General features: G+C 38.0%; 2 protein-coding genes and 1 pseudogene across 7 annotated transcripts; 2 read left to right on the forward strand and 1 right to left on the reverse strand.

The window, feature by feature from the left end:
- The first annotated feature begins 5,081 nt into the window (after positions 1 to 5,081).
- Positions 5,082 to 6,372, forward strand: LOC111780527 (aluminum-activated malate transporter 2 pseudogene; annotated as a pseudogene).
- A 3,149-nt stretch (positions 6,373 to 9,521) lies between these two features.
- On the forward strand, positions 9,522 to 11,155 carry LOC111779640 (xyloglucan endotransglucosylase/hydrolase protein 2-like). Its single transcript, XM_023659733.2, has 4 exons — positions 9,522 to 9,738; positions 10,077 to 10,141; positions 10,480 to 10,682; positions 10,789 to 11,155. The coding sequence occupies exons 1-4, from the start codon at positions 9,522 to 9,524 to the stop codon at positions 11,153 to 11,155; spliced, it is 852 nt and encodes a 283-aa protein (XP_023515501.2).
- A 1,034-nt stretch (positions 11,156 to 12,189) lies between these two features.
- Positions 12,190 to 17,787, reverse strand: LOC111780301 (pumilio homolog 12). Of its 6 annotated transcripts, XM_023660674.2 has the most exons (7): positions 17,363 to 17,618; positions 16,341 to 16,996; positions 15,367 to 16,253; positions 15,133 to 15,295; positions 14,521 to 14,684; positions 13,815 to 14,073; positions 12,190 to 12,772 (listed from the first exon to the last, which is right to left on the reverse strand). In XM_023660674.2, exons 2-7 carry the CDS (start codon positions 16,851 to 16,853, stop codon positions 12,665 to 12,667), a joined length of 2,094 nt encoding a protein of 697 aa, XP_023516442.2. In that variant the 5' UTR covers positions 16,854 to 16,996; positions 17,363 to 17,618; the 3' UTR covers positions 12,190 to 12,664. The 6 variants fall into 6 exon arrangements, with proteins under 6 accessions (XP_023516442.2, XP_023516440.2, XP_023516436.2 ...); XM_023660672.2 differs by lacking the exon at positions 17,363 to 17,618 and adding an exon at positions 17,653 to 17,787 and having other exon boundaries at positions 15,367 to 16,925; XM_023660668.2 differs by lacking the exon at positions 17,363 to 17,618 and adding an exon at positions 17,653 to 17,779 and having other exon boundaries at positions 15,367 to 16,996.
- Positions 17,788 to 19,253: the final 1,466 nt, after the last annotated feature.

Below are 19,253 nucleotides of genomic sequence, written 5' to 3' on the forward strand. Positions count from 1 at the left end.
ATGCTTCTCACTTCTCAGAATGCAACCATGTTAGATTTGAATATAAGAGCGTTCGATACATAAAAAATAAAACTGAAAGCTCTTCAAAGATCAAAGATGTGAAAGGGGTGTGGAGGCTCCTTGACACCGCATCGTCTGCTATCGGCATACATATTACCTTAATTTTTTTCGGAGTTGCCATGGTGATCGTCTATGTCTCTAGGGCTATTTGGCAGTCTTGATGATGGTTTACATCTTCAGATAACGTGATTATGATATTCAAGTCTGGTTCGGTCAGGAGCATGGGGTCTCACTCTCTGTTCGTCTCTCACGAATCCATAGTGCTCGTCCTCTAGAAGCTTATTTTTGGTGGGGTCTTCATAGAATCTTCAAAAGGAGAAAGGAGAAATGAATTGTAATATGTCAAATTGATTGGAAGAATGTGAGAAGTTGTTTTAGTAGAATAAAGACTTAAGATGATAAAAAAAATAAATACATCGATGTTTTATCTTTGTTGAATTGTCTTGCTCTTACGAAGGTACTCTAGCTTTCCTTTGATCGTGGCACTATCTATCCATCTTTCTTCGGTCATGACCCTTTCTTTTCTTTAAAAAAGTACATGTAGCTCCTCGACCCCAAAATCCCTGGCAATGGGTCCGATGCTCATATTTGATTGTAGCATATACTAAACCAAAGAGGAAAACCCATTAGAATTTTGAGGTTTCTGAGGGACAAGTACGTTGAAATATCATCACTAGCCCAATAATTGTACCAGCACAATATATTTATTTTAGTAGAGATTTGAGGAGAAAGAGAGGTAGATATGTTAGGGGAGAGATCTAGATATTTTAGGAAAATACTGAGATTTGTTAGGTCTAGATTTAGATTTGTTATATCTAGCGTAGGCTCTAGTATAAATACCCCTCCACTCGTATGGTTATGTATGCATGCTAGTATGACCAAACCCTAGGTGGATAGATTGGATATGACATAAGCCTAAAAAGATTCGATAAGCATGAGATTAGTCTCACTAGTTGTGGGCAAACTAAATTATTCCATGCGTTGAGATTGACTACTTTTTTACTATTTATACATAATTATGTTGAAATAGTGGATGAAAAATTGTGTATTTGCACTCTAAGAGCTTGATGGATTTTATCACCACGTTGAAACAATGGATGAAAAATTGTGTATCTGCACATACTCTAGGTGGTTGATGGATATCATCACCATGTTAAGCATGTGTTAATGTACATTAGTTCTAGGTGATCGAATGTGTGACTTCTCCTTGTAAAGAATAAGTAGTAGAAACACTTTAAAACTAGGGTGAAAGCGTCAATTTGGCTAGATATTGACCTAGGATAGGACGCATCCAGTGGTCCAATCAAAGGGTGTGGCCCCTAGTGCTCCTAATTGATCTAGACTAGGAGAGTCAGAACTGCGAAACATAGAGAGGTGAATCTATGCCAAGATTGTCAAACCATTCTAGAGACCTAGAAGACCACCACCACCACCCTGAATGACAAAGGTAGCCTCTGAGGCCTATAGCAGCCTGTCTATAAAGCTTTCACTTTCCTTTCCACTCTGGTACATTACTATTGAGTTAGGCGTGAGGCTGGTTAGGAATGTGTGACTTGATAATTTATATGATTACTTTGTACGGAAGATCCTTCTTGTGGGAGGGAGTTGATCATCCAAGTAGTCAGTGGTTACCTTACACAGTGTATTCGTCTTGTGGGAGAGAGTTGATCACGTGGATAGTTAGTAGAGATGGCACCTATCTGGGGATCACTCCCCCAACATTGGACAACTACATGGCCTATGAGATGAGCTTTCCAGCTAACGTCTCATGGATGAAGAGAAGGCTAATACTTACTATGTTGTCCCTACTTGATACAAGACTTTGTTAAGGTAACAACGGATAGCAGTTACCATTACATGGGCTAAACTAGCTACCCAAGTTTGTGACCCGCCAGAGTCTATCCACCTAGAGCCTAGAGTAATGTTTGTGGTCTTCTCCTTGGTTAAGGAAATGATGAGAGCTTACAAGTAAGTTACTTATTAAGTATTTTTATACTCACCCATTTCACTTTTTCTTTTTCAAGTGTTTGCAGGTTGCTGGTCGAGATGGAGGAGCGTTCGACAGCCGTGTGGTCTTCTCCTTAGTATTTTTTTTTTCTCTCTCTCTTTACACAGCTATCAGATGTACGTTTTATTTCGAAGTCAAAAACGTTGTGATTAAAGTTTTTTTTATAGTACAAAGTGTGTTTTGTAAGTGTTCGTGTGAGATCTCAATCTGGCGGAGAGGGAAACAAAACATTTTTTACATGGGTGTTGAAACCTCTTCGCAGTAGACTGGTTTTAAAACTGTGAGACTGATAGCGATATGTAACGAGCTAAAGCAGACAATATCTGCTAGCGGTGGGTTTAGGCTGTTACAGTTGATATCAGAGCCAGGCACCGAGCGATGTGCCAATGAGGACGTTGAGCTTCCAAAGAGGTGTCTTCTGAGATCACAGATCAATTTGAGGGTGGAATGAAACATTTTTTATAAGGGTGTGGAAACTTTTCTCCCATAATCGCATTATAAAACTGTGAGGCTGACAATGATGCATCTTGAACTGTTACAATTTCATTTGGCTTCAATTATTCGCTTCGGTGTGCTTCGATCACGTCGTGGCCTTCGAATCCAAGCAAGAGTGCAGAGATAGATGACAAGAGGCAGGAGTAGTATGAGGAAGCCAAGAATACATTTCACCTTTGGTTTGATGGTCAAATGTGGCACCCACTTGTCTATAAAGAAAGCAGCTTGGAATTGATTTGGACACCACAAAACAAACACCAACATCCAGAAAGTTCAACGTATAGATAATTTAAAACATGTTGGAATAAGTTAGGTTTTATTTTCGTTTTAAATTTTGATATGAAAGGGTTTGTACGGTCGAGGACAACCATTCTTGGTCGTTTACCCAATCTGGTCGTGTTGATTCGTTTGGTTTTTCTCTCATTTAATAAAACAAAAAACATGCAAAACACGAACTTGAAATTAATTGCATTCATACTAGATTTAAATCGTCTTTTAAGGAAAATGAGATACGTTTTATAATAGGAAAGTCTTATATCTTGAAATTAATTCATCGAGTTGATAATAAAATAAACAGACGTTTCAGTGAACATCATGCACCTGTTACACAACCTTTTAGAGGAAGGCCAAGCAAAATGGACAACGGGTGAGAGAAATGAAGGTTTGAGCTCTAGAATGATTTAGTATTGCTCATAATTTTTTTTCTATGATCGATCATATAAACATCAACAACTTCAAATTGGATTAGTTTTGTAACGGCTCAAGCCCACCGCTAGTAGATATTATCTACTTCGACTCGTTATGTATTGTCGTCAGCCTCACAATTTTTAAAATGCATCCATTAGGGAGATGTTTTCATACTCTTGTAAGAAATGTTTCGTTCCTCTCTCCAACCGATGTGGAATCTCACAAGTTTCTCCTCAACAGATAAGTGATTGGACCAATAAAACCTTACCTATTAGCGATATAGTTAGAGAGGTAACAAAACTAAGCTAAAAGTCGTCACATTTTCTAAAAGATACGATCCGAAGAAGCTAAAGCTCCATCTCTTTAATGTTCGATCCCGAAAATTTTGACGACGAACATAAGCTATAGTAACATAAAATTTAGGTAGAATGACAATAGTGGAAGTAATGGCGGCTGATGGAATTGACACTCTCCTTAAATTATGCTAAAAATCTACACCAACCAAGTCTTGGTTTGGTCGTTGATTGTTAATAGTGGACGAAAAAATTGAAAATAGAATTAAATTTCCCTATGATTCCATAAATATTATATTATAAATTTAGTCTATAAATTTTGATTATTATATTTCTTTAGAGAATTAAGTTCGGGATTCTACGAAATAAGTACTTTTTAAATCATATTTATGTTTCGATGATTAATAATTCATTTAGTTAAGTCTCAGATAATAAAAAATGGTTCTTTCGAGAATTTAATGTGTTTGGTCTTTTTCTCAAGTACTTTCGAGAATTTAATGTGTAAGTACTTTCGATGATTAATAATTCATAGCCCAATCTAAGTCTACCGCTGGCATCCCTTTTTGGTTTCTTCAAGGTTTAAAACGCGTTCTCTAAGGACAGGGTTTCATACTCTTATAAGAAATGTTTCGTTTTCCTCTCCAACCGATGTGAGATCTCACTTTCCACCTCTCTTGGGGACTCAACTTCCTCGCTGGCTCAAACCCATATGAGATCTTACATTCCACCTCCTTTAGGGACCCAACGTCCTCGTTGGCTTTAACCAATGTGGGATCTCACATTCCACTTCCCTTGAGAACCTAACGTTCTTGCCAGCATACTGCCCAATGCCCGCCTTTTGGGAGCCCAACGTCCTCGCTGGCACACTACCTAATGCCTGATTCTTGGAGGCTCAACGTCCTCGTTGACACATTGTCCCGTGCATGCTCTTGGGAGCCCAATGTCCTCACTGTCACACTGCCCAGTGGTCCTTGCTGGCTCCAACCAATGTGGGATCTCACATTCCACTTCCCTTGGGAGACCAACATCCTCGCTAGCACATTGCTCTATGTCGGTCTCCAAAACTCTCATTTATATCATTAATTACATCATTAAACTTAAATTAATGATTATTTTTCAAATTTCGAGGGCAACTAACTCTTTGTTTCTTCTATGATCTGCTTTCAGCTCAACCGATAATACATCATTTGAAGGGAGAAATCTCACCCACATTTTATAGAAACGGAATTTCTCATTTTCATTTTAGAACGGATGATTGATCTTAATTTTTTCCGTCTCAAACATGTGCATGCATACACGTTTTAAATTCTAATGAAACAAACAAGTCTTCTAGAATTGCTTTTTAAGTTTTCACATTCAAATCTTTAGCATTGTGGGTCAGAACTCAAGAAACACAACCCCACCACTGAAAATGAAAATCTTCTCGATGGTCTTATAATTTCTTCATGAAACTTTTTCCTATAAAAACAAAAACAAAGAACTCGTTTTCGTAACCCGAAAATTACAGCCTCTCCCGCTCGATCTTTGTTTGTGTGGTTATGGCGGCTGAGGGATACGAAGGAGTATTGGTTTATTTTGGGTGGGCAGGGTGGCTGAAGAGGGTTTATAAGAAGGGTGAACATGAAGCGATGGAAACGGTGAAAATGACGAAGAGCATTGGGCGAGATTCGAGACGAATTATTCACTCGATCAAAGTTGCTTCGGCCATCACTTTGGCTTCTTTTTTCTACTACTTTAAGCCTCTTTATGATAGCTTTGGTGCCTCGGCAATTTGGGCTATTATTACCGTTATTGTCGTCTTTGAATTCTCAGTCGGTGCGTTTTATATCTATTTGATCACTAAACTTAATTTATCGATCAAGATGATTTTATGAATTTAGCTTCAACTATATACTTTTCTTCAAAAATGTTATATCACGTGGAGTCGGGAATTTAACATAAAACCCGTCAAAAAAAGTAGAGATTATCATGACCGAGCTACACGTATATTGACCTAAAAAACAAATATTATATCGCCCTATATTAGGAGGAGCCCTAGGGTTTGGAACTCATTACTTAGCAAACCTATGTGGAGATAAGGGCCAGCCTCTCATTCTTGGTGCCCTCATCTTTGTAGTAGGTACACGAAATATACATTTAGCCTTGAATTACGGCTTACCATAAGTATCATATTTGCTCTTGTATTATAGTCAAATATCTTGTATCCATTTATTACTCTTTCCATGATTATAAATAGACAACTTTCACCACCTAGGTGGGTGGTTTCAGTAAATATTCTCATGATATCAAAGCCCGTTCGGTTTAGCAACCTCGATCCTTTTTTCTCTATGGCTTCCGAATCCTGGTCTCATCTTCTTCCTTTCAACACTCGAATCCATATGATTACTAGCAAACTTTTTTTCCTACAGTTTCTCATCGTCCAAATCTAAACGTTCTTGAGCTAAACTTAGTTAAGTACATAAACCCGTTGCGGTTCAGATCGATACAATTCTTTAGTTATAAGTTCTAAAGTGATTGTTTTTTATGATCTTGATTAAAACAGCTGCAATAGCAACTTTCATGAGGTTCTTCCCAAGTATGAAGGCAAGATATGACTATGGGCTTTTGATATTCATCTTGACGTTTTCAATGGTGGCTGTGTCAAGTTATAGAGATGATGAAGTTCTAAAGCTTGCTTCTGATAGGTTTCTAACCATTGTCATTGGGAGCTTCATTGCTGTCTCCATTTGCATTTTTGTTTGCCCTATTTGGATTGGTAATGATCTTCATGACCAGCTTGTTAACAACGTTGAAAACCTTGCCACCTTCTTACAAGGTACAATTGTTTAAGCTTAGCTACTTTGTTTGATAATCTTCTTACAAAATATTTGCACAAACGTATGATTGTAGGATAGTAATCGAAAATATGGATTTTAACTAGTGTAGTAGCTCGATCGTTAGGATGTTTTGTAACAGTCTAAGCTCATTGCTAGTAAATATTGTCCACTTTTTAAAATCGTGAGTCTGACGGCGATATGTAATGGGTCAAAGTAGACAATATCTGCTAACGGTAGACTTGAGCTGTTATAAATGGTATTAGAGCCATGTTATTGTGAGGAACAAAATCTTTCTTATAAGTGTGTGGAAACCTCTCCGTAACAGATATGTTTTAAAATTGTGAGGCTGACGGCGATATGTAACGAGCCAAAACGGACAATATCTGTTAGTGATGGGTTTAGGCTGTTATAAATAGTATCAAAGCCAGACACCGGGCAGTGTGCCAGAGAGGATGCTGGCCTCCAAGGGGATGGATTGTGAGATCTCACATCGATTGGAGAGTGGAACGAAAAATTCCTTATAATGGTATGAAAACTTCTCCTTAGCAAACGCGTTTTAAAACTGTGAGACTGACGAGAACGAAACATTTCTTATAAGGGTGTGGAAACTTCTCCCTAGCAGTTTCGTTTTAAAACCGTGAGACTGACGGGAACGAAGCATTCCTTATAAGAGTGTGGAAACCTCTCCCTAGCAGTATCGTTTTAAAACCGTGAGGTTGACGGCGATACGTAACGGGTCAAAGCGGACAATATCCACTATCGATGGGCTTGGGCTATTACAAATAGTATCAAAGCCAGACACCAGGCAATGTGCCAGCGAGAACGATGGCCTCCAAGGGGGGTGAATTGTGAGATCTCACATCAGATGGAGAGAGAAACGAAGCATTCTTTATAAGAGTGTGGAAACCCTTGTGGGTGGATTGTGAGATCCTATATTGATTGGAGAGGGGAACGAAGCATTCCTTAGAAAAGTGTGGAAACCTCTCCCTAGCAGACGTGTTGTAGAACCATGGGGCTAACGGCGTAAGTAACGGACCAAAAACGGACAATATTTGCTAGCCATGTTTGGGCTGTTACACGTTTATTCATTCTAACACTATAACCTGGGCTTGGGTTGTTGCACGTTTATTCATTCTAACACGATAACCAACCTTTACACACCTTTCGAACCCTAGGGTTTAACTAAAAACATGATGACATGCAGAGTTTGGAGCTCAATATTTTAGATCATCACAAGGAGTTGAGCAAGTGAACAAAGCAAGCATGCATGCACAAATACAAAACCATTCTAACTTCAAAACAAAGTGAAGAATCCATGGTGAGTTAAACAAACACATGAAATCAACTCAAACTCTCTTGCCTTTTCTCCCCTCCAAACCTCAACTAAATACAATCATCTACTTAGGCTAACCTAGCAAGATGGGAGCCAGGGCCTCGCAAGTTCGGATTTCGCCATCCATGGAAACAGTACCTAAACATCAGTAGCTCGACTCGAGAGTGCGCATATCGCGTTCGAGTGCTCGATGTCTACCTCGAAAATAACGATCAAATTCAAATTGAGAGCCAATTCAAAGAGGAGTTTCTAAGAATGTGCAATGAATCAGCAAAGGCTCTAAAAGAAGTAGCAATGGCAATCAAGAAAATGGCACCACCAGCCTTGGCAAGTGCTCATATTGAAAGGGCAAAGGCCACAACGGAGCATCTGAGCTCCCTTTTGGCGAACCATCGGTTTGAGGGTTTGGAGATGATCCCAACAGCCACATTGGTTTCATTGCTAATTGATTTGCTTTGTTGCATTGAAAAGGTGGCAGATTGTACTCGAGAATTGGGTTGTGTAGCCAATCTTAGAAGGGGTGAGTCGTTGGGTGCGGTGGTGCCAGCGGCTGATCAAGATTTGATTAATGTATGAACAATGTTTTGTTGCCATACTAGATAGTTTAAGCTTTCTTGTAAGGGAAGGCTTCCATTTTCGATGATCGACAACTTTAGGTTTCGCTCGTTCGGTAAGGAAGGAAGGGATCCCGATATTGGGATAAACACTATTTTCTAAAGATCATTTTTGGGTATGAACCTAATGGTGAATATAGCAAGTAGAACGGTGAAAAACAAGCACACCGTCAATTTTTACGTGAAAAAACTTCCTCACAATTAGAGATGTTCATGGGGCGGGGCTGGGATGGGAAGCATTTTCCGTCCCTATCCCTACCACCTATTTCATTATTCATCCTCGCGAAATTCACCATTTATTTTTTTGTCCAGATCGAGGCGGGGATTAACTTGTGGGGATTTGTGATGTCCTACATTGGTTGGGGAGGAGAACAAAACACCCTTTATAAGGGTGTGGAAACCTTTCACTAGCGTGTTTTAAGCCTTAAGGGGAAACCCAAAAGAGAGAGGACAACATCGGCTAGCGATGGATCTGGGTTGTTACAAGATCAAATTCTTAACAGGTAATTTTTATCGGTTTATTATTTTATATAGTCTTTAACCATAACTATTACCATCAAAGTTTCGAAATTAACTCTTTTGTAATTTTTTTTAATATTATTGAAAATATATTTATATTAGATGAAATGGGACGGGAAATTGGGTGGGAATGAGGACGGGAAATATAATCCCGTCCCCAGCCTCATTTATCTAAAGGAGAAAAAATGTTCCTCGCTTCCTCATCTAAATGGGGAATCTCCTCCTCTTTCAAGGGGGATAAAATAAACATCTCTACTCACGATAAGAGGAAAAACTATGGATCGAAGCCACAATTTATGATCAAGAATGGGTTATAATGGGTTCTCTGAAGTCACAAACTAAGGCATACAACAACTAATATCTCGAGATAATAAATTTTGGTAAGAAATGTGTAAAGACAAGGACATACAATACGAGTAGCTAGAGATGTTCGTCGAACATGTCGTAAGATCAAGTCAATATAGTTTTCGCGTTCATGTTATTTTATGCTCTTAAACAATATGTTACCAATTAATTTAAAGATCTTTTGATATGTTGTTTGGAATCCAAATTTTTATACTCATGCATCTAAATTTATGGTGAACAATGAAAATAAATTGAGTCATAAATATGTTCTATGTTATAAATAGCTGCAAGGGAAGATTTGTATTTTGTATATCAATTTCTTTAACTTTGATATCAGCTGAGACAAGAATTATGGGACTGTTGGGTATCATCACCTTCTTCCCTCCACTTCTTCTTGTTCTTATGATTATGAGCGGTGTGAAGAATCGTGTGGTTGGCGAAGAACTTACATTTGATGAGAACTACTTTGTCACCTATAGTCAAGATCATTTCGTACGGTTACGAGGTGGATCAGAAGTTCAACTCTCTCTTGATCAGGCTTCAGGTCTCTATCGAAAGAAAATCTTTCGTTTTTCTTATTATTTAGTTTAATCTCTCACAAAATATGTCAATAATGGATAATAGTGAACACGATTTTGTTGGATATTGACATCGGTTTTAAAAGTTTCGATTAGGTTAACTTTGATTTGTGTACATATAATGATGCCCGAGTATATAAGTGATACATGAGTTAACCTAGATCTATCCTACAGATATGAAATTACGGTTAAAATATACTTTAAAATTTGATCGTTACTACGACAAAAAATAACTTTTTCTATAAATATGTTATAAGAGAATAACGTGTAATTTTGATTGAACAAAATAAAGGAACTTGTTTCAAGTCAAAGCTCGAGTACGGTTCAGGATATTTTCAGATGAAATTAAAGCTGCCATCAAGAGCCTCTCCAGGAGTAGTCACAACTTTTTACGTAAGATATTAGTTTTTTTAGTCCATTCATTATCTTCTTAATCTATGGAACTTGTTTCGAAAGAGTTCATTTTGTGTTGTATTTTTCGAGATAATGTTATTAGTGGGGCCCCGAGGGTACCTGCCTCAAACGGGGTGAAAAATAAGGGAGTGGATAGAGAATTCTTCCCGTAAGCAAAACGGGGTCAGGGATGGAGATTATATTCCTCGTTCTCATCCCGACCTGTCTCACTTTCTCTATATAAATATATCTATATCTATTCAAAAGCTTCCCTACTTCCATGTTTCCACCTTGCTAGTGAACATCTATGTAAATAATTATGATACGATGAAATACAGCTACATTCAAATCTAGACAACGATTCAGGAACTCACGATGAGCTTGATTTCGAGTTCTTGGGCACGGAAGGACCCGAACATATCCTACAAACTAACATTTTTGCCAACGACACTGGAGGAAGAGAGCAAAGACTTCGTTTATGGTTCGATCCAACCTTAACTTTTCATAGCTATTCAATCCTTTGGAACTCCCATCAAATTGTGTAAGTTCCCTCAAAACCCATCAAATATGAACACAAATTTAACAAAACCAATCATTAATTATGCAAAAACCCTCCAACTATTGAGTATTTATGATGAAAATTTCAGGTTCTTTGTAGATGAAATCCCCATAAGAGTGTTTAGAAACCACACATCCATTGGGGGCAGATACCCATCGCAAGCAATGGTTGTGATGGGAAGCATTTGGAATGGCGAGGCGTGGGCATCAGGAGGCAAGAAAGTGGATTGGTCTCAGGCACCTTTTCAAGCAAATTATAAAGGCTTTGTCATTCTTGGCTGCCCATTTGGAAACCGCTGTGATTCGGAGGCCTTGGAATGGAACAGTGGTCGACAATGGCAGCTAAATCCTAGACAACAAGAACTGTACGAGGATGTGAAGAGAACATATGTGTATTATGATTATTGTTCTAATCCGACAGGACGTGAGCTGTATAAAGAGTGCCAGTTTGAATGATATAAGCTGGAAGAATGAAACTACTCTGTAGTTTATAAGATAAAAATCATGGAAGAATGTTGTTTGATTTGTGTTTTGATGTTTAAGGGGTCGGTTTGTGAGTTTTTCTAGTTCAAGATGAACGTTCTGGTGAGTTACGTATGTTTTCATCTTTGGAAGGATCGACGTATTCTTTTCAAATGTTTCTACAAAAAAACACGAACCCTTTTATCGGCTTTGGTTGTACAATGAAGATAACAACTTACAAGTGGATAAGAAATTGAAAGAGGCTGAATTTGGCACGTTTTCTTGCTCGTTTCAACTTGTGGATAAGGATTGGATGATTTTATATAGGAGAAAATTTTTAAGGATTATCTAAGATATTGAAGGTATAGATACGACTATGGAGGATTTGAACGACTGAACTTAGTCAGCATCAGATTAAGAAAAACCAACTTGGATTACCAAACCCGACTCCTGAGACTCTGCGCTCAACGAAGTTCAAAGATGGGTCGAGTAACATCAAGCTTCTAATGCTGAAAAGTGGCATCAATGCCTGCAAGGGATCCTAAAAGCAAGAGAGTAAAGATCGAGACAGACAACCATCCTCGAGCGAGAATCAGGAGAAGAGTGGACAACTCTTTCCCAATGGCAGCAATCCAAAGTCGAGTTCTAAGAGTCTAAAGAGGAGAATAGAGGGATGGAGCTATTCGAAAAAGTTATAGTACAGAGAAGGGAGGCTTTGAAGACGAGCCGTATCCGCTAATAGCTAGCTTATTCACTCAACCCTCTTTAAAGAGCTTTCCTTTTTTCGTTTCCTTGAACGGTAGTCGTCCTAGAGACCGTCTTAGTGAATAGTGTGGATGTTCCTTATGCAGCTAGTTACTTAGTGGTTTGTTGATCGTACACAACAAAATACGAGGGAGGAAGAAGAACACTACGAAACGGGCAGGGACAGCAGAAATTCAATCCCTAAACTCCGCTAAATGTATCTATTTGGTCCTCAAACTTTTAAATACGTCTAATAGATCTCTAAACGTTCGAAAAAAGCAAGAGACAGAACAATAAACAGAGCCCAAATTGCAATAAATTCACAGGAGAGATAATTACACAGCCCAACCAAAAAAGATAGCAGCAGAAGCAGCAGTAGCATGATACAAAGCAAGCCCCTCTCATATCTCACACATATACTCTTCTTCTACATGCAATGAGCTTCAGAAACAGAATCCCAACAAATGTACAACACTGCATATACCCTCTTCTATACCTTCACCGATTTATTTACTATGCCGAATAAACGAGAGAAAAAATCAAGAAAAACAACACGGCCAATGAACGAGCCAAACGACCAACCTAAACTCTTATCCAAAACGACGATTAGGGAAGATATGGATATGTCTTCACCCATGATAAGTTTGTTTCCAGATAGACCTGGCCTAAATTCTTTACTAAAAGAAAGTACTGAAGGAAAATAATTGTTATGCTTTCTTACCAAGATGATACGATGACTAGAAGCGCTCGAGTAAACGGTTAGTTGCATTTTCCAAATACTGCAAGGACTTTCTTTCCGTATGGACTCGTCCTGAGTACGGGAATATGTGGCCTTATCGCTTCGACCAATTTAGTATGGAGATTACCCTGCATGGCAGACAAACAGACATTCATCTAATTACATTACAAATCAGTTTTCCAAAAGCCTTCCTTTGCATTAGAAAAGTGCGAAAACAGTTGGACGATATAATATAAAAGAAATTTCGACATTTTATGTTCGAGTTTCCATAGCACCGAAGCGTTAGGATCTTTGACTAGAAAGGTTGTTCAGGGTCAATGAGTCAGTCAGTAAAAGAAAGCGTATCTTCTAAGAAAATTTTGCTAGTGTGATTCGAAAATGGGACAACGCAAAGAGTAATCCTTCCATGGTCTCCAACCATTTTAAGTTAAACGACACGTGGGGTTAGGAGAATTGAATCTTTAACCTCTTCAGTGAAGGTATAGATCCCCTCACACCATTTTAAACTAAATAACACGTGGGGTCAGGAGAATTGAATCTTTAACCTCTTCACTGAAGGTATAGACCCCCTCATACCATTTTAAACTAAACGACACGTGGGGTTAGGAGAATTGAATCTTTAACCTCTTCACTGAAGGTATGGACCCTCTCACACCATTTTAAGCTAAACGACACGTGGGGTTAGGAGAATTGAATCTTTAACCTCTTCACTGAAGGTATAGACGCCCTCACACCATTTTAAGCTAAACGACACGTGGGGTTAGGAGAATTGAATCTTTAACCTCTTCACTGAAGGTATAGACGCCCTCACACCATTTTAAGCTAAACGACACGTGGGGTTAGGAGAATTGAATCTTTAACCACTTCACCGAAGGTATAGGTCCCCTCACACCATTTTAAGCTAAACTACACGTGGGGTTAGGAGAATTGAATCTTTAACCTCTTCACTGAAGGCATATGCTTGAACCAATTGAACTATGCTAACCTAATCAGCAAAATTGTCATGACGTTGAAACGAGGGATGCATAGTTTTTATTTCATTAAGATGACTTTTATAGTAACGTTTCCAAATTTGAAAAGTTACGAGCACCGTTTGACAATAGAAGGCGTCACACATTCTTCATATATGAACACAATTACCAAAAAGAAAAGGGAAATCTTGGCCCTAACCTCTGTATTACCCAATGCCGTTTGAATTACATAATTGCCATATGGGTCCTGCATGATTTTACCAAATTGTGGATCATTGATCAACTCATGCATAATCTTAGGGAGTTGTCCTCCATATGCAAATAGCAGGCACTTTTCGACGACGTTGCTACTATATTTCTGCATGGACAAGTCCCCATAATTACCCTCTAGCTGTTTGTGTATAGCTTCCATAGCCCATCGCTGATTAAGCTTGAGGATGAATTGCACAACATAGTTCCTGCATATAATTTAATTTAGTCAGTTCATGTTCATAGTTCCAAATCAACTCCAACATTCGTACTGAAGTTGAATATGAGTCAGAAAACAAAGCTAACATGATCCTATGGCTACAAAGAGAATAATTCTTAATATTCATACTTATTTTAGACCAATCCAAAACTTTTTCTTGATCTGTTTCCAAAATAAATAAAAGACACACTACTTTGATCCTCCTAGTTTCAGTTTCGGTTCACTTAGCCTCTATACTTGCAAAATGTTCGTTCTTATCTCATCCATGTATGTTCGATTTTGGTTAATTGTGGTCCTAAAATGATCACTATTTAAGCGTTTTGAAAGTATAGAGACCATAATGAACCAAAACCGAAAGTACGGGACCAAAGTAGTACTTAAACCAAAGAACATAAGATAGAGAGAGAAAAAGGAAAGGGGGAGAGCATAGAATTACCCATATTGATCTTGGGAAATAATCAGCGCATTTTGAGTAATCTCGCTTATTAAATTATCTCGTTCTAAGCTATTGGAACAACTGAGGCATTTTTGAAGAACACAACAACCGTGGCGATCAGTTGCAAGATCAACACAACTATTTCTTGCAGCATCAAATAGTAACTGCAGCGAAAGCAGTAACAGATGAGAACACAAGCAACAACAACATTAACATTGAAATCTACGAAAAGAATAGAAAGAAAGAAATTCCCGTCCCGCGTGCGATCGTTTGTTCTTATTACCACAAATTTTCTAGAATAGATTGTAGTTCAGATCATAAATTAGGTTCTAACCCATCAGTTCAAAGAGATATCGAAGACTACTACTTGAAGACTATGCTTTTTCTTGAGTGGGAAATAACCAAAGGAACAATTTGAATGAAAATAGCAAAAATCTCAAGAAAGATGCAAATAAAAACGATTACTCCTTTGCATCACGTATGGAATTTATTTTATAGTTTCCTATGATCAAACAGATACTGATGGCCTTCGTGTTGTTCTAAACGACGAAACTACAGATGAAAAGGTGAGTATCTTCACACTTGAAACAGATCGGGAAATATAATCCTCACCTCGCGGCAACTAGGCATTAAATAATCAAGGCAATGTTGTGCCACATGGTTGCCGTTTATGTTCTTCATCAGAGTAACTATACCAGGCTTTAAAGCCGAGATAATCATGTCGACTTGCTCTTGTGTTTTAAGAGTCTCAATAACCTTCTGAATGGCACGAGTCCTGTGGTAAAGATAGAAGAATTTAGGATATACGACCCGTGAGGTATCAAAAAGGACAGGAAAAGAGCGTACCCATGCATGTCACATGAAATTATAACAAGTTCGCCGTGGTTCTGTGTAATTCTATGTAGAATTTGCATCCGTTGATTTTCGTTACAAACTTCAAGCAGCTTCTGTACTAGATAATTTCCAAATGCATCTAGCATGAGGTCAACAACATGATCGATGATTTCGTCGAAAATCTTCTCAATATCCTCATCTGTACCCTCCACAAATTTTCGTTGCAAGAAACGACAACCATGTTGGTCTTTAGCCATGAGAAATATTCTACCCCTGACTTCATCAACAGAGTTAAATCTTTCAGGAAACAACTTAAGACTTGCTGATTTCGAGTACATGGCAGATGAGTGATCACGATAAATGCATTCAGTCAAATTGTTGCGTCGAACACAGCTATTTGAGCGAATTATTCTACTTTGGTTGACATGATTGGCTGATTTATCAGCACCAATAGACATAAACCTCAAAGAATCAACTGTGTTCAATCTAGGACTCCTTGCAAGGATCTTTCTAGGAAAGGAAAATTTCTCCATACCTTGAATTGTGTCCATATAGTGTGATGGAAATACAGGACTAAACTGATTTGAACCCCTATGAAACGCATACGTCTTCCAAGATGGTTCATAATTAGACTGTTCGAGATGGTGAGCTATTGGAACCTCGTAATATGGCTGCTTACGATTCTGACATGAAATCCTACTTGCAATGTTCTCATGTGATTGAATTTGCTGCTTATGAAGATGCTGCAGGTATGGGTACTGCTCATGCATCCTATACAACTTATCCTCCTCGGCGTAATTCCAACCAATTTGACAGTGATTTATCTGTTGCGGATGTATGTAACGAACCGGAGGCCGCCCGTTATGGAAAATTTGCTGCATTTGAGGTGTAATAGGGAACTGAAAATTTGGAGAAGACGCATTAGCCATCTCATGGTTTAACGGCATCGCAGTGGAGGACGTCTCGAAAGACTGTAGCTGACCAACCTGCCACTTATTGTACTGTTCAGGTATGTGTCTAGAAGGAGAGTTTTGATGGCTAAATTTTGTCATATGAGGGCTATGAACACCATTACTCAAGTGATTAGAAGAACCCCAAGAAGCTAACACTGATGGATCCATAATGTGTAATTGTGTGTTCAAATTCTCTGAGTAATGATCTTCCAACAGAACGGCATGACCCTGCTGCAACGACTTCCAAGCACGCCCCTTCGCCTCATCGCCAAAGTTCAACTTCTCAAACGCAAGCGTCAAGGACGAGTCCCCTGGCATGGAATTTTGCCTAGATAATTGCTGGAGTTTACTCATAGAGATATTTCCATCCATAAAATTCCCATTGCTATCGAAATTTCGAACCGAAGGCCCTTCATAGGAGCTCACCGGTACCGAAAACAAGCCTTGTTCTTCATTATGTGCATTACCAGATGCAACATTTGGAAACTCATCACCAATAAGCCTCGCTAGATCAGCAAATTCCAGTTCATTACCCATCTCCTCCATTGTTGTATCTCACAAGCAAACCCCTCACCTAAAGAACAAATGAAACAGTACCACAAACGTTCCTACTTCAGCCTATAAAGCAGCAAAAGGCAAACAGTTCTTCAGTTTCAACGATCAGTTCATAATTCGAACAAATTCCCAATCTACATTGCAAAGAACAGCAATCAAATCACTATAATCCCACAACCCAGATAAGAACAACAAATTTAGAACAAAACCCAATAATCAGAATCCAATCAAAAATCACCAAACCCATAAAACTTATCACGATCGATCACTAATAGAGTGTACCCTTCTTCATTACAATGAAAAAACAACATTCATGTAGATCAAAAACCCAAAAGTCTTCTAAGAACACACACACAAATAGACAAAGAAAACTCCCAAAAACATGGTCGATCATCAAAATCAAAAACAGGGTCATAAACTCACAGAACTCGATCAAACAAAATCAGAATCGCAAGAGCTCCAAGAACACAAAAAATGCAAAAGGATCAATCAAGACTAACCCAGTAAACGATGAGCAAAAAGGCGAAAAGGGGGAATGTGGAGGAAAAAGGGAAAGTTTTTTATGAAAGAAGTTGGAAAAGAAAATGTGGGTTTTCCATGAATGATCGAATGGAATAGAAGGGGGATCGAAAGGGAAGGCAAAGCGGTGTAGGAGAAGAAGAAGAAGAAGCAGAAGAGGAAGAAGAGAGGCGGCGTGAAGAAGAAGAGAAGGATTAAAGGAGGAGAAATTATAGGAAAAATAAAGAGAGATTTGTAAATATCAATCAAAAGGAGATAGAAATCAAGTAACCTGCATGGATTTGGAGTGTTACGTTTTCCATTGTTTCTTCCCCTTTTTTTTTTTTTTTTTTTTTTCTTTTCTTTCACTCTGTGTGTGTGAGGCTTACACTGATGGGTTTTGTTTGTTTTGGGGGAATTGTTGGAGATATCAAAATCAAAACAAATTCTTTATTTATTTATTTATTTATTTTTAATTTTTAATTTCTCTCTCTCTCTCTCTACCTTTCCTTAAAATAATGTCTTTTTCAAATATTTTATATGAACAAAGATTTCATATTATTCTAATGTTTGACCAAACTTTATAACAATATATATTTGTACTTTTTTGTGTTATAATATGGTTTGTTTGGATGTCCATTTTTCAATTTTTTTTTTTTTCTTCAAATTGAGAATTTGCTATATTACTTGATAATAATTTGATTTATGATATTTTTGAATGCTCGTATGGAAATTTGTTGATGAAATTGGAGTTATTTTGTTGTTCATGATGCTTTAAATGGTAAATTTCTAGTTAAGTCAGTATATCTGTTATTTTATGGCAAAATCTTTATTTTAAGTGAAATCAGGGATGAGAACAAAGAATCAAATGAAATTAGGTGTGGTGAACGATAGCGGATCTTTTTTTATTTTTGAAGAAAGAAAGTTTCGATAGCTATTTTTTTCAATTCATTCTTCTTGGTTTTACAATTAAAGAGATGGTTAAAGAGATGGTTTTACAATTAAAGAGATGGTGAAGAAAGAATCGTCCTATTTTCCAAATGTTAACAGATCATATTCAGTGGAGATAGGGGGTGGGGCCTATAGCTCAGAGGATTAGAGCACGTGGCTACGAACCACGATGTCAGGGGTTCGAATCCCTCCTTGCCCACAACCGGCCAAAAAGGGAAGGACCATTGTGATGTCTTGGGGAGAAGTGTGATATCTTGGGGAGAAGTGTGATATCTTGGGGAGAAGAACAAACCACCATTTATAAGGGTATGAAAACCTTCCCGTAGCACGCGTTTTAATAGAGCCTGAAGGTAAGTCCAAAGAGAATAATATCTGCTCATGGTGGATCTGGGTCGTTACAAATGGTATCACCACGATGTCAAGGGTTCAAATGTCCAAAGAGAATAATATCTGCTCATGGTGGATCTGGGTCGTTACAAATGGTATCACCACCATGTCAAGGGTTCAAATCCCTCCTTGTCCCACAACCGGCCAAAAAGGGAAAAGAAAAAGGGAAAGACTTTTCCCTCTGAGTAGGAAAATCATGATCGGGATAACAGGAATAATCTTTTAAAATTGGCCAACAAAATAATCTTTTAAATTCTTTTTTATATAAAAAATAAATTTAAAAAAAAAAAAACAAATTTTTCGCGTCTTTCAAAAATGATCCTTGTTTCACATTCTTCGTTTTATTATTATTATTATTTTTTCTTTTTTTTTTTTTTCTTTTTTTTTTTTTTGCTGAGTTATTGTTATTTTTTAAATACCCTTTCCGACATGTCGTATTCCTAGACTGACAACGGCTAAAAAAACGACGTCGCTTAGACCTCCAACTTCACCTTTCTTATTCATTATTAAAGCGAACAACAAATTAGCCATTTATTTCTTAGACAAAAACACACT

This window comes from Cucurbita pepo, chromosome 18 (genome assembly GCF_057944985.1).
Source record: "Cucurbita pepo subsp. pepo isolate OVF chromosome 18, ASM5794498v1, whole genome shotgun sequence".
Lineage (NCBI taxonomy): Eukaryota > Viridiplantae > Streptophyta > Magnoliopsida > Cucurbitales > Cucurbitaceae > Cucurbita > Cucurbita pepo.

Bases quoted from the DNA above. Each gene is read 5' to 3' on its own strand.
- LOC111779640 (XM_023659733.2), top strand. From the start codon at position 9,522: ATGGGACTGTTGGGTATCATCACCTTCTTCCCTCCACTTCTTCTTGTT. The intron at 10,142-10,479 runs GTAAGATATTAG...GATGAAATACAG, and splicing joins GAGTAGTCACAACTTTTTAC to CTACATTCAAATCTAGACAA. The intron at 10,683-10,788 runs GTAAGTTCCCTC...TGAAAATTTCAG, and splicing joins TGGAACTCCCATCAAATTGT to GTTCTTTGTAGATGAAATCC.
- LOC111780301 (XM_023660672.2), bottom strand. From the start codon at position 16,853: ATGGAGGAGATGGGTAATGAACTGGAATTTGCTGATCTAGCGAGGCTT. The intron at 14,685-15,132 runs GTGAGGATTATA...CTTTCGCTGCAG, and splicing joins TAATGCCTAGTTGCCGCGAG to TTACTATTTGATGCTGCAAG. The intron at 12,773-13,814 runs GTTAGGGCCAAG...TCTGCCATGCAG, and splicing joins CGGCATTGGGTAATACAGAG to GGTAATCTCCATACTAAATT.